At 38.9% G+C, this 12,833-nt stretch overlaps 1 protein-coding gene and 1 long non-coding RNA gene across 16 annotated transcripts in view; one reads left to right on the forward strand and one right to left on the reverse strand.

Moving 5' to 3' along the window:
- The window catches only part of DLG1 (discs large MAGUK scaffold protein 1), a 151,261-nt gene that overhangs the window by 102,804 nt on the left and 35,624 nt on the right, over positions 1-12,833 (reverse strand). For 3 of the 15 annotated variants that reach the window (XM_054073897.1, XM_054073896.1, XM_054073894.1), the window contains exon 1: positions 245-578. The exons of the other annotated variants lie outside the window; for them this stretch is intronic. In XM_054073897.1, the coding sequence (XP_053929872.1) occupies positions 245-436 (192 nt within the window). In that variant the 5' untranslated portion in view covers positions 437-578. Of the gene's footprint in view, positions 1-244; positions 579-12,833 lie in introns of those variants that run through there. 15 annotated transcript variants of the gene reach the window in all.
- Positions 729-12,833, forward strand: part of LOC128852989 (uncharacterized) — a 42,062-nt gene continuing 29,957 nt past the window's right edge. The window contains exons 1-2 of the long non-coding RNA XR_008451158.1: positions 729-955; positions 1,056-1,184. This is a non-coding gene — a long non-coding RNA (uncharacterized LOC128852989). The remainder of the gene's footprint in view (positions 956-1,055; positions 1,185-12,833) is intronic.

Genomic DNA, 12,833 nt, shown 5'->3' on the forward strand with positions numbered 1-12,833 from the left:
AATGACGACATTTTACATGCGGCATTCAGTAAATTCAAAATGTTGTTCAAAGGAATCTTTAAGCAGTAGGCATGACATTTCACTACTTCTGTCACAATCACCAAGAGCACCGATAATCGAGTAAGGCACGGCACAAAATACACACTATTTAATCAGAAATTCAAGGTACATTTACATTAGATATAATGGCAAGCACTCAGTAAACGCAGCTTACATTTCCAGGAAAGTCCTTTTATAGACCCACCTTACATCCAAACATTAAAGATATTGTGTTGTTGGTACAAGCTACTTTACAGTGGCAGAGCATCGGAGAAAAACAATCCAAGTTTTTTATGCTAGGAGACATTTTTTCAGACCCCGTGCACTTCAATCGATCCGTGACTGAGATTCCAGAAAAATGCCTCTGTAAGCGCTGCTTGCTGCCCGTCTTTGACATTTAATCTACGTCCATAGTGTGCAAAAACAAGCCCTTATATAAAAAGGTTGAATCCTTTGGGAAAAATTTTGCTTCACGTTAGAAACCGGATCTTAAAAAAAGAGCAAAGGAGGAATCCCGTATCCACAGTCGGAATTCCCGAGCCGCCTCTCCCTGTAAGTACGTTAGCGCCGGGCGCTCCCGGCCAGCCCGCGGTCGCATCCCAGGCGGCTCCACCTGCTGCAGTGTCCGCTCCGCCGCCTCCCGCGCAGGCAGCGCCGCCGCTCGGCGGGCGCGGGGAGGGGCCGGGGCCGGCCGAGCCCGCTCCGCGCCTGCCGCCCCGCTCGGCCTCGGCCCGGCGTCACCCGGAGCCGAGCGGTGCGAACGTGCGGAGCCGCAGCTCACGCTGGCTCGTTCGGGGAGGTGGCGGCAGACGCGGAATAAACGCTGTGCGATATTTAATCCTGACCTCCAAACGTGAAAAATTCAAGGTTATCTGACACGTGTCAAAAAATGCTCTTGAACTGCCGAGCGAGACAGGTAACGGCTTGCCAAAAGCAGCGGAGAAACAGCTACAGAAATACACGGGTATCCTCCAACTTCACCACACTGAAATCTGAACCTCCTATTTTTTCCCCAGTTGTCTCTAGGAAATCACAAATAATCTGGACTGTGCAGCAATGTGAAGAGGAGCTCTGGGTACAACACAGCAGCTGTAAGCGTGAACACTGAGAACAATCTGAAGAGATCTCTTATCCTTAGAACTGAGGTAAATATGGTCGTGGGCTCCTTAAGTTTTGTTGGTTTTTGGTGTGTGCTATCAAGGCTTAGACACAAAATGCTTTTTAAAATTGTTTGTTCGAGGTTTTATTATTTTTTAAACAAGCCCTGTAAGGATTGAAACTTTATTTCCTTTTTTACAAGTTCAGGAGTCACTGCAGGGTTTTAATGTATTTACACATTGTAATGAATTGCATTACAGAATTCGATCAAAAACACATCTCTGATTTCTCTGGTTTTGTACCAAATGTTAACAAACCTTTGCAAAATGCTTCAATGAAATCATGTTAGCCATCACTTCTATTTTTAATTGTACTGAACGGTATTGCATTTAAGAATGGTAAAGCATTTAAGACTTCAAGAGACACCTTGTTAGATCCTCCCTCTTTAGGATGTGACCTATGTTTACACCTGTAGCAGCCTTCTGTCTTCTCCCTTTCACTTCATTTGGTTTTACCTGGTAAGGACCCCTTGAGGCACAAAGTTTAATGTAGTGTAAAATTGGCATCCACACTTACAGCTCAGAAACAAGTAACTTCATGAATTATACTGAGACACTTGTCTTTTTATAAATGTGCAGATTGATAAAACCAAAACTAAGGCAAGATGTCTGGAGAAAAAAAAAAGTGTAACTCAGCCCACAGTAAACCTCAAAATAAACTTCATTTGCATGAGGACCTCTTTCTTGGTAGGACATCCAAGGACTACAGATGACAGCATTTCCACACTATTATGCATAGTTTTCTTTCTACCATGTGCCATGACCTACAATTTTTCACCAAACAGCCTCAGACATCATTTCCCACAGCAGCTCATCTTCTGCATGCAAGCACAGCAATAGGGGCGGGACCAAAGAAAAATCTCTAACCCTGCTTAATCCTCGTGGAAAAAGAAACAGACTATAAATAACAAAAGAAGAATACACTTTGTTTAGCTAAGTTAGGTTAAAGTTTTTCTTGCAAGAACATTCAAATACAAGGGTAGTCCCAAGTATGACAAAATTATGGAAGAACCTAAAAAGAACCCCTTTAATTTTCCTTCAGCTGGCTAGGGGTCACAGCACACAGACTCCTCTCTGAAGAAACAGAGCGGAGCACAACTAAACAGATACTCAAACAGCAAACATGAAAAAAAGACAAAACGAAAAGGGAGAGGAAAATAGAGTACCATCTCTTGCCAAAAGAACACAAGAATGTTCCTATCCTACAAAACCACCTTTTCTATGCACCACAGATCAATTATCTGTCTTATTTCCATACCTCTAATCACACCACCATAATATGATTTCTCACTAAGTAATACAGTCAAATGTACAGTTTCACGACAACAAATGAAGACGAAGAGCTAAAAGCAGTTCTTGAATGTTGCAGAAATAACTTTGCAATGCAGGAAATATAAGCTCTGGTGTGCCATAGGCATAGAAGAATCAATAAGAGGAAGATATAGTCTACACATCTACAAAGGATTCCATCTGTAAGATACAATAAAGAGGAAGCTTAAGTAACTTCAGGCAATTACATCTACATCGTTGATGAAGACTACATAAAACATCTGAATCTTTTGGCCATATATTTGCAGCTGCAAACAAATAAATTGGTTATATTTCAAAGTCACCTTTATACAAAGACGGAACTTTTTACACATCTTGCTGTGCACAAGCTTAATAATACAGCATTTAAGCTTGTAAAATTAAAATATATTCCTGTATATTTTGCTGACTAAACCCACAGATTTAACTGTAATGAAGGTTTCACCTGCTCAGAATTATTTGTACTCAAAGGCTTTTTAAGTGCACAGTTACGAACGTAAAGCTTTCTGAAACATGAATCTATAGTATGTTATCACAGAGAGAAACCTATGGAACTGAGGATTTGGAAATCTACTTTTGAGCTCTAAAGAGACATTTCCTCACTTACTTAACTATTGCTCCAATTCAAATTGAAGATTGGATTAACATTTCAAAACACAAAAAACATTTATTAACACAGTAACTAAGCTCTTTATAAGAATAATACAGCCTTAACTCTTTAACTATCCATCAGTACTGCCTTCTCAATTTATCATTGTGGTTTGTGTCATCACATACAAGCTTGAGCTCCCTACAGTCCAAGCCTACCATTTCCAAGATTATACAAAGCAACCATTTTTAGATCAGCGAAACTGCAAGATACACCCAATGCCAGAACCTCATCCAATGCTGCTATCTGTATAAGACAGTCAGGAACACATCAGCATTCACTGAACACAGAAAAACAAAAAACCTGAACTTTTTTCTTGCATGGGATGCTTCCACCTGACATTATATAAATATTAAAACAACAGTTTTGAATAGAACAATATAAATAAACATATTCAAAACTTCTAAAAACTCTTTTTTGCTCAAAAGCTTTACCAGAAAAAGTGACTGATTTTTATGAAAACGCTACAGAAAATGAACTGCCTTTAATTCAAGTTTTGTTTGAATGTTACTTGGCAATAACCCACCTTTATACACAGCTCCCATGTGCACAAAATATAAGCATCATTAAGATCTTTATAGTATTTTATTACCATAAAAGAGGAAAGCTCTTACTTAAAGTCTCCCTGAGCAGTATGAATATTGCTTAGAGAGAAACGAGAGTTATAGAGCGTCTAAAAACTACACTACAATGCTTTCAGGAACTTAATACTTCTGTTCAGCACTTGCCAACTCTTCTTAATTCAATGCACATAACTCGTACCGGTTTCATCGATCGTGGGTTCCACCCATATCCTTAGTACAACACAGAGTAGGAAACAGCTATCTCATAAACCATTACACACAGAACTTTTAATGGAATGAGTGAAGGTCTAACTTGACAAACGTACCAACTGTTTAGACTGCCAAACCGAAGGGGAGAAGGCAATACTAACCTTTGTATTCCTTCAGGCAGAAAATATCCCTTAAGTATCACTGCAGGCACCTGTCAAGCTGATGGGACTCCAGTTCAGGTCCCTCTTCCTAGAAGCCTGGTATACTTCCAGGATACTTAATACAATCCAATCAGGGAAAAAAAAATACTTTTCAGCATTTAAATCTAATAAATTTATTTTAACCTCCCCTCTGCAGGATCTTAGTCTGTATGGCCTTGAAAGAATACATAGACCTTCCAAATTAAATCTCTGCAAAGAACTCTGGATACTGGTGTAAGATTTCCTCACACAAACAGAGAACTCTAACATAACGACTGCAATGATTCAAGGAGTAGTGATTTTATAAGCATTTGCTATGAGGTAAATGAAATTTGAACACTAGTTTCATAACAGCTGATGTCTGGTGCAAACTGCATCCATCAGCACCCATTAAGGTCTCTTTGGCTTTGCAGTTCTTGCTCCCTCAAGTATCAGATGACCATCCAAGCTGATTTTGAGAAAGCAGCCAAAAAAATGTACTGCTTGTTCCTGCGAGCTCCTGAACTGCCAGAACATCATTTGCACAGTACTTTCAGGCAAACAGGTTTATTTACGCAAAACACTATGACCTGAAAATTCCCCTTTAAAAAAAGGGTATCTCTGATAGGCATCCATACCTCTGAAGCACCTTTCTGGGAGGTTCACAAGTTAACGTGTTTGCAGGACTTAAACTGCCAGCCACTGTTGCACCTCCAGCACAACACGCTGATGTTCATCTGCCCTTCTAAAGCTTAATACTCTCATATACAGAAGCTGCAGTGCGCACTCTATCTGACCCACATGTGCTGAAAATAATTATCACCAGCCTCTCAAAAACTGAGAATCCTTTCTATTGTTTTGACACCAACAACAGAAAAATATTTTCTGGGACAATTAACATACTGTAAATACAGCTGTCTAGGTCTTAAGTTTCCAAAATCCTGAAGAATATCACAACCCCATTAACTTCAGAAGGAGGGTAAAATGTTACTTTAGAAAGAGGAAATTGATTAATAGTTGCATTTCTTTAAATTTGCCCCACAATGGCATTTAAAGCCAGAACAGGTCCTATGAACAGAAATTTTTCAGTGAGTGTTCGTGATTTTTCTCCCAGTTTATTCCATCTCTTGAATTGTTACATGTAAGACAGATCTAGGACATCCATTCGATGAGGTCCTTCATAAGCCTTGATAAGTCAAGTCAAAAAACAGACAATACTTTCCTTCCCAACTGGGTAACCATCGATAAGGGCACTTCTATAAACTTGCTTTTGGAATTCTCTTCAGTCCAAAACAGAGGAAGAAAATATAACGCCACATCAGAGAAGGATCACAGAGGTGTCTGTGTTATGATGTCCTCTACATGCAAAAATAATCAGGTTGCAAAATATGAGCTGCAAAGTAATGACAGATTGAAGAGTGTTTAGAAGCAAAACTTAACCTAACACAGACCTTCCTGACTCACCACCGGACAGATGAACCATGTATTCAAGTGTCATTTCAAAGATATCTAATGATACCATTCCTCTGTCAGCCTCTGCTTCTTCATAATTATAACACTATAGGTTAATTGCAGCCGAAGTGGAGGAATAGAGGTATCTGAGGATATTGGTCATTTGCAAGTTTCTTAGAAGTAGGTAGCAGGCAAGAGAATAAATATCAAAAAATCCCCACCAAAGGAAGGGGGAAGAGGGAGGGGCGAGGCTGCCTAAGCAACAACAGGCAGAATTTATAAAATGAGAAAGCTATTAAGAATATCAAAGGAGAGAGAAGTATACTAAAATGCTATACAGTAACTTCTATTAACTGGTAGCACTCCCTTACATAAAGTTATAGGAAGTCATACTTTGTAAGGCAGGGACAAGGGCATTTCATATTTTGAAATTAAAAAGGCCCCAAGTGAAATCTCTTCCCTTTCTTCAGATGTTTTGAAAGTATTTTAGCAGTACTGAAGCATACCTTTACATATTTAGTTTCCACAAAAGAAGTTGCTGAAAATTAGAGAGGTGCCAGAATTGACTTGTATGACTACTACAAAATCCAAAATCCAATGCTACTTTTTGCTGTCTGGAAGCCACCGAAACTAGAAGAACATCTTCGAAACAGACTAGGAAAGGACTGCAAGTAAATGGTTCCTTTTGTAAGACTTCAAATTTGATCCAATAAAGAGGATGTAAATGCTGCATATTGAAGCCTATCTGACCTTCTTAGATTCACTGCAGAAAATTAATTTAATTATATTGGTAATATGTCTGTGAGGAGTAAAAACAAAAAGGTGACTGTACTCTGAGTAGACTGTGCTGTAATTAGAATACAGCTCAACCAGGAAATCCCTAAAATAAAAACTACTACATCACTTCAAACATGTATAGCATGTCTAGAAACAGACTGTGGTATTGACCCTGATAAGCACCCACTCAACTGCTTCCTCACTCCCCCCCCTCCAAAGAATGAGGGAAGAAAATCAGAAAGGGAAATGCGAGGGGAGAGACCTCACAGGTCAAGATAAATAAATAAAGGGAAAAACAACAAGCCTATACAAGTGAGAGAAGTCAAATCTCTACCCACCTCCCACCAGCAGATCAACGGCCAACCTGAGCAACAGCTACTTTCAAAAGACATCCTTATTGCTGAGCACGATGTTAACAAATACGGAGTATCTTCTCTGTCAGTTTGGGTCAGATGCTCCAGCTATGTCCCCTCACAACCTCTTCCCCACCCTCAGCCTACTTGCTAGGGCAGAAGAGTGAGAAGCAGAGAAGGCCTCAACACAGCGTGAGCACTATTCAGCAATAGGTAAAATACTGGCGAGTTAATCAACAGTTTGTCACAGTTTGAAACACAGTACCATATGGGCTGCTGTTAAGAAAATTAACTCCATCCCAGCCAAACCCAGTATGAGTCTGGCCTGAAAAGTCATTCAAAATTATGTAATGTGAGATTTTTGCATTCAAAAAACATTGCACTCTTAAAATAAAAGCATGTGGTTATTCTAAAGTTGTTTGATATGTTGCTCCCCTGTGTCCACAGAGAAAAAAAGTAGATGTATTTAGCCCTAGATAATTCCATTCAACTCTCAAAAAGATTTCTAGAGAACAACAGACACTGAATCCCAAAGATAAAACTGATCAACTATAAATCCCAATATGTAATAGGCCTTCTGAAAGAACCTTATCTCATCCCTTCCCCACATCCTCAATGAAACTTCCACCCAGTTTTTATTTAATGTGGATAGACTTAACTCCAGTGATTAAGATCATTAGCAAAGCGAGGTTATATATTCAGGGCTATAAGCAGTAGGAAAGACTGAATCCAGCTGGGTGTGATTAGCTGGGAGAGCTCCCCGAGGTGTGAAGACCAGCCTGGAACAAGGATCTAATCTATCAATCTTGACTGTACCCCATAGGACCCAGGCCAAGTAGGCTACGCATAACGTCCCAAACATCATTTTCCTTAATTATCCATTAAGCTGAGACAGAAGGACAGTTTGGTTCAGACTGTTAATTAGGAACAATTGCAGGGGGATGGAAAGAGAGACCACATCTTCAAGATTTATTCCAGAATAGGTAACATATGAAGATTCTTCAGCTACTGAAAGATCGCTCAGAATCCGAGTCATCCCATCCTATCCTTTTGAAAAAGCTCTCTTTGGAGCAGCAGTTTTCAGTAGTGGAATACCTTTTATGCAATGTAGCCAAGAAAAGTAGCTCTGCTGCTGAGTAACTCGCAAAGTATTAATCAAGTATCCGTGCCTCCACTGGAAAAACATGGGCACACAAGTAAAAATTAAGCAAAAGTGAGGGAGAGGAAATATATTAATACTACTTGCCTTTATTTGGTGAAGCCTTATGCTACTTTAGTTTCATTTCAGTAGCGCTTCATGCTTCCTTAAAACAATAACAACAAGAAGACTGCAATTTGGCATGTTTCTGCTCTACTGCTTTGATGTAGCACCAAGAGAGGAGAGGCCAAGAGCCTCTCAGAGCCAGTGGAGATTAATTGCTTGCACAGTACTAATAAGTGTTTCATTTTGCCTCCACTACAGACAATGCAAAAATTGCTTGCAGAGATAAATGCCAATCAGTCCACCAGTCCTGCTGCTTTAAAAACAGTTAAAACAGATCATGTCTCAATTACAAAATAGTTTACTGAGAGATATTGTCCTGTTGAGGCTCAAGTATCAGCCATACATTTCTGAGTACAGAGAACTGTCACTAGGTTCTGTAAGAAACAACTGTTTGCAAAGACTTTTTCATGCAACACAGTTGGTACAATGCTTAGAGGGGAAATTCCCATAGTATATTTCTTCTATCATTCTAGTAGATATGAACATTTCAAAACCAGAGATGACTCCTTCCTCTAGAAGGGAAAAGATCCATAATACTACTACTCGACTCCAACGGGTAACAGAATTCGCCAGCCTACAATCTCAGTTCCTTCCAACTCCATAACTTTCTCCATCTTAAAACGTAAATCCTCTTACAGAAAAAGGACCGAGGCTGCCATCTCAATCCATATGGGAAGCATACTGGCAACTTTGTTATTAACTGAGAACAGATAAGGAAGAGTGCTGTTGCCTGCAGGCTATGACGCTTGCTGCCATATTCTGGGAACCCAAAAGGTAAAAGGAGGAGTTGCAGTAACAAACAGAATGGACAGACAGGGATAAACCAAGTTTTTTTAAAGGCTTCTGACAGGGCCTCTTGAAGCTTTCTTATCTGGAAGCTACGGACTTACAGGCAGGACAATCATAATGTTACGTGGGTTGAGGCACCAGGCTCAAAAAGTGACTGATAGCACGATACCTGGCTAGCACAACACCCCAAGGACATATATTGGGGCCTATATTACCCAACGTTTCTCTGGTTGCTGGCATCACAACACACAGCACACCCCAAGCAACTGACAGGAGACATTGCTAGTTAAAGAGGCTGATACAAGAAACTGCAAGACCTTAATACAAACCTCTGAGCTGAAGGATTGGGTAAGAAGGTGGTTCATGAGGCTTCACAAGGAGATGTGCCAGTTTCTGCAGCAAAGACAGAACAAACCCATGCACTGGTACTGAGAATAACAGCTGTACTGAGAAACATCTAATAGTTATGAGGGACAGCAGGTTGAGTAAAAGACCGTGCCAGGTATAAGCAATTTGGGGTACTGCCAAGAAATGAGTATCAATTCTTGCTGGTTTTCACAAAGTATTTTCCCAAGCATTTTTGCTGCTGTTAGCAGATTCATTCTCTTATTCAGTGCTCATTAATACTGTAGCCAGTGCAGTAACGCTCTCAGAGCTCGCAAATAAGAAGGAAATAAGTAATTAACAGGCTGGAAAAAAGCAACAGGGGGTGATGTTATGCCTTTTAAAAATTGAAAACACAAATTACAACTTAATCACCATGACAGAACAGCTTAAGAGACAAGTGTGGGGCCTGGTACTTGAACTGAACTTGAGTTCTACAAAGGAATCTCAATGACATTTTCTTATAGCAGGTTCAATTACCTTAATGCTTGCTAACACAATTAAAACACTTATTCTCACAGCAAAAATCGCTATCAAATTAAAACCAAACTTTGCCAAGAATTCAAACAGTGATGCTTTACATACTTCATTATTACCAAGTGCCATTACCATGACCACAATTTCACTTCAGTCTATCTTGGTTTTATTTCATTTACTAACATTTTCAAATCCTGCTTCTCCTCTCATTCAAAACTTAATCATTTTGGAGAAGACACAAGAAACACCTCTTGTGAGAGCAAAAAGTGTAACAGCACATACTTTATTGGCAATGAGGTCTGAACCTGCTGAAAGAAGTCTTCAGAAACAGGTAACAAATATTTGTTTACTTTTAACTCACAACTATTAGAGCACACAAGTATTAAATCATAGTTTTTAAGCTTACCGAAACATCTGTAACATTAGCAGCTTGAACTTACCTTTGGTTTAGATCTGCATCCACAGTTTATGAAGCTAACTTACAAAATATTGATCTTAGACTCAATACTTACTGACCTTAGAGCCTCTGCATATTAAAACATGTTTCTAAACCACAGTACTTCAGCAGGAATCGAGGGCACACAAACTAGTCCTTAAGAAACCTCAACAGCTGTTGGCAAACTAATTGCAGAACTCTTGAAAACTGAGTATTTCTTCTTAGTATATTTTAGAAAGATGCAATACTTGGCTACAGAAAACAGTGTCCTATTTCAGCTTTGAAATTACTTCAGAGTTAGGACCCAAATACCTGAGCGAATGTGACAGCATGTTATAGCAAAAGTAGGTCATGCTGCCCTCCCCTCTCCCCTCTGTTGCCTTTAAAACACCTAGAAAATAGTAGCTTAACTAAAAAGATAGAGGAGTATTTAAAGGACCAAGTGGAGGAAAGCTATTAGCACACAAGAACAGTTCCAATTTTCAAAAAGAAATTTGGAGAATACCATGAAGCATTACTTCCCTGTACAATTTTGAGGTGTTCACAAATCTTGCCTATTGAAAACATTTCTGATGATCTCATCTGGGAAAAATAGCAACAAAAATCTAAAGAATACAGAGAATAACAGCAAGGATAAAGATACTCAATGGCTTCCATTTGAAAAGATTAAACTGACAAAGCTCTTCACCTTATAAAGCATGCAGCATGATATGAGATCTTTAAAAAGATGAATGGCAGAAGGCATATAAAAAGTAATTATTATTTAAAGTAATTACTATCTAAGACAACATAAGCATTAGCAGACAATCAAATTGTCCAGCAGATGTTTCAAAGCAAACAAAAGAAACTACTGTAGAACTGATTGTCAAGGACATAAAACGTTCAAAAAGGAACTACAAAATTGTAAATCAAATATAGCATAGGGTCTAATAAAAGTCTATGAGTGTAATCTTTAAGATGCTGCCTGCTGGAGTGGGATAGGAACTGAAGAGGGCACTTGTCCTTTACTTACAATGTTTTTCTTAAGATGAAATACCAGTCAAGCTCAGAAACAAAAGCCCTAAGCTACATCAAGTATAGTCTCATCTTCTACATGTTTTTCCATACATTATTTCCATGCATTATACTTTCCTCAGTTTCTGTGACCCAACTGTTTAGCAGAAATGAAGAATTTTGCATTATTGTTATTTTGTCAGTAGTATTCCTTCTTAGTCATTAACCAGAGGCTGCATATATGTAAAGTTTAGGTACCTGACTTCAGGTAGCACATAAGAATCACATCCCACACTAACCTAACAGAGGAGGTATTTTCAATAGAAGTACGGGCACTTAAAACTACTTAGGAAGCAGCAGAGCCCTCATCTTGCCTTCTCCCCACAGCATCACCATTTGATCCATCAATAGAGCAGTCAGGCCACAACAAGACAAGCTTCAGTTCTTTTCACTTTGGTTCTTATGCCACTTCCACCACTAAAAACAGGCTTGCGTGAGGCAGTGAATTAAAGATACTATCTTTATTTGAGGTAAGAAGGTCGTTTTCTTTAAAAAAAAAAGAAGAAAAAAAAAAGAGAAAAAAAATCTTTCAAGCGCCACCTTGAACCTGGAACATTCATGGCTACTAGAGTCCTGCAAATTTCTTTTTGAACTACATTTCCAACTCTAGCCAAATGGTCTTATTAATGCTTGGCACTTAAGGAAAAGGACGAAAGCCAAGATATGAGAATTCTCTCAGCTAAACCAGTGCTAAGAGAGTAGTGACTTAAAAAAAAAAAAAAAAAACCAAACAACAAAGTAGTCTATTTTAAGCATATTTTAAGCCTGTACAAGCTATCTCTTGTGAAATCAGCTAAGACTTCATTTCTATAAATTCTGTTATACATCGTCTGAAACTCAGTTAAGGTACAGCTGAACTAAACCAATGGGAAGCATTACAGAGGACAAAAAGTGGTACTGCACATGAGAGAGAGGACATATCGGTGGTTTCTGGAGAACAGTCCAGCATGAAGAACGCAGAAGGGATTAACTAAAGCATATCTATGGTTACATAGAACACCAAATCAGCTGGAGAGTAGCAAGTTCAAGACTGAAGAAACCCTTGCCAAATGAACTCTCACTGAACTCTTGGTTTATGGTATTTGACAGTGCTTCATTTTTTAAGAGTATCAGTACTCTGAGAGATTCAATTTGCATCGCCTACTACTGGTAGAACAGAGACTCTGATCCACTCAAGGCTTCCACTGGGCATCTTGAGCATTGATCAAAGAGATGCTAATACAATGACAAACAGGAAGAACAAAAAGGGGGAAAGGGAAAGAAAATTATAAGAAGTTAAATGCACCTGTGCACTGTAATGTCTAAGCCATACAACACAAAAGGCAGGTCATAAAAATGCTAGAAACTTGAAACTTTATTTGATGCTATAAGGGAAGTCATCATATAGAGCTGAACACACTTTCATAGTACTAGGGTTGCTGAGAACACACAAGTTTAAATTAAGAAAGCAAAAGTCATTTAAAACATTTCACAGAAAAACAGAGATCACCAAAACAAAAATTGTTTAGTGTTGCCAGTTCTCATATTACAGGAAATCATTACTCGGGCTAATGAGGACTGGGATAACTCAATTTTAACACAAATTACCACACAGACATGGAAGGATATTAACTCTATAGAGGAATTCCCAAATTACAATACAGAAATAAGAAAATATAATAATATAAAGCAAGATTTTACAGCTTCATGATCACCAAACCAACAGCTTATTTATAGCTCTGTGGTCGTCTTCACCCTTCAAAA

This window comes from Cuculus canorus, chromosome 9, assembly GCF_017976375.1.
Source record: "Cuculus canorus isolate bCucCan1 chromosome 9, bCucCan1.pri, whole genome shotgun sequence".
NCBI lineage: Eukaryota > Metazoa > Chordata > Aves > Cuculiformes > Cuculidae > Cuculus > Cuculus canorus.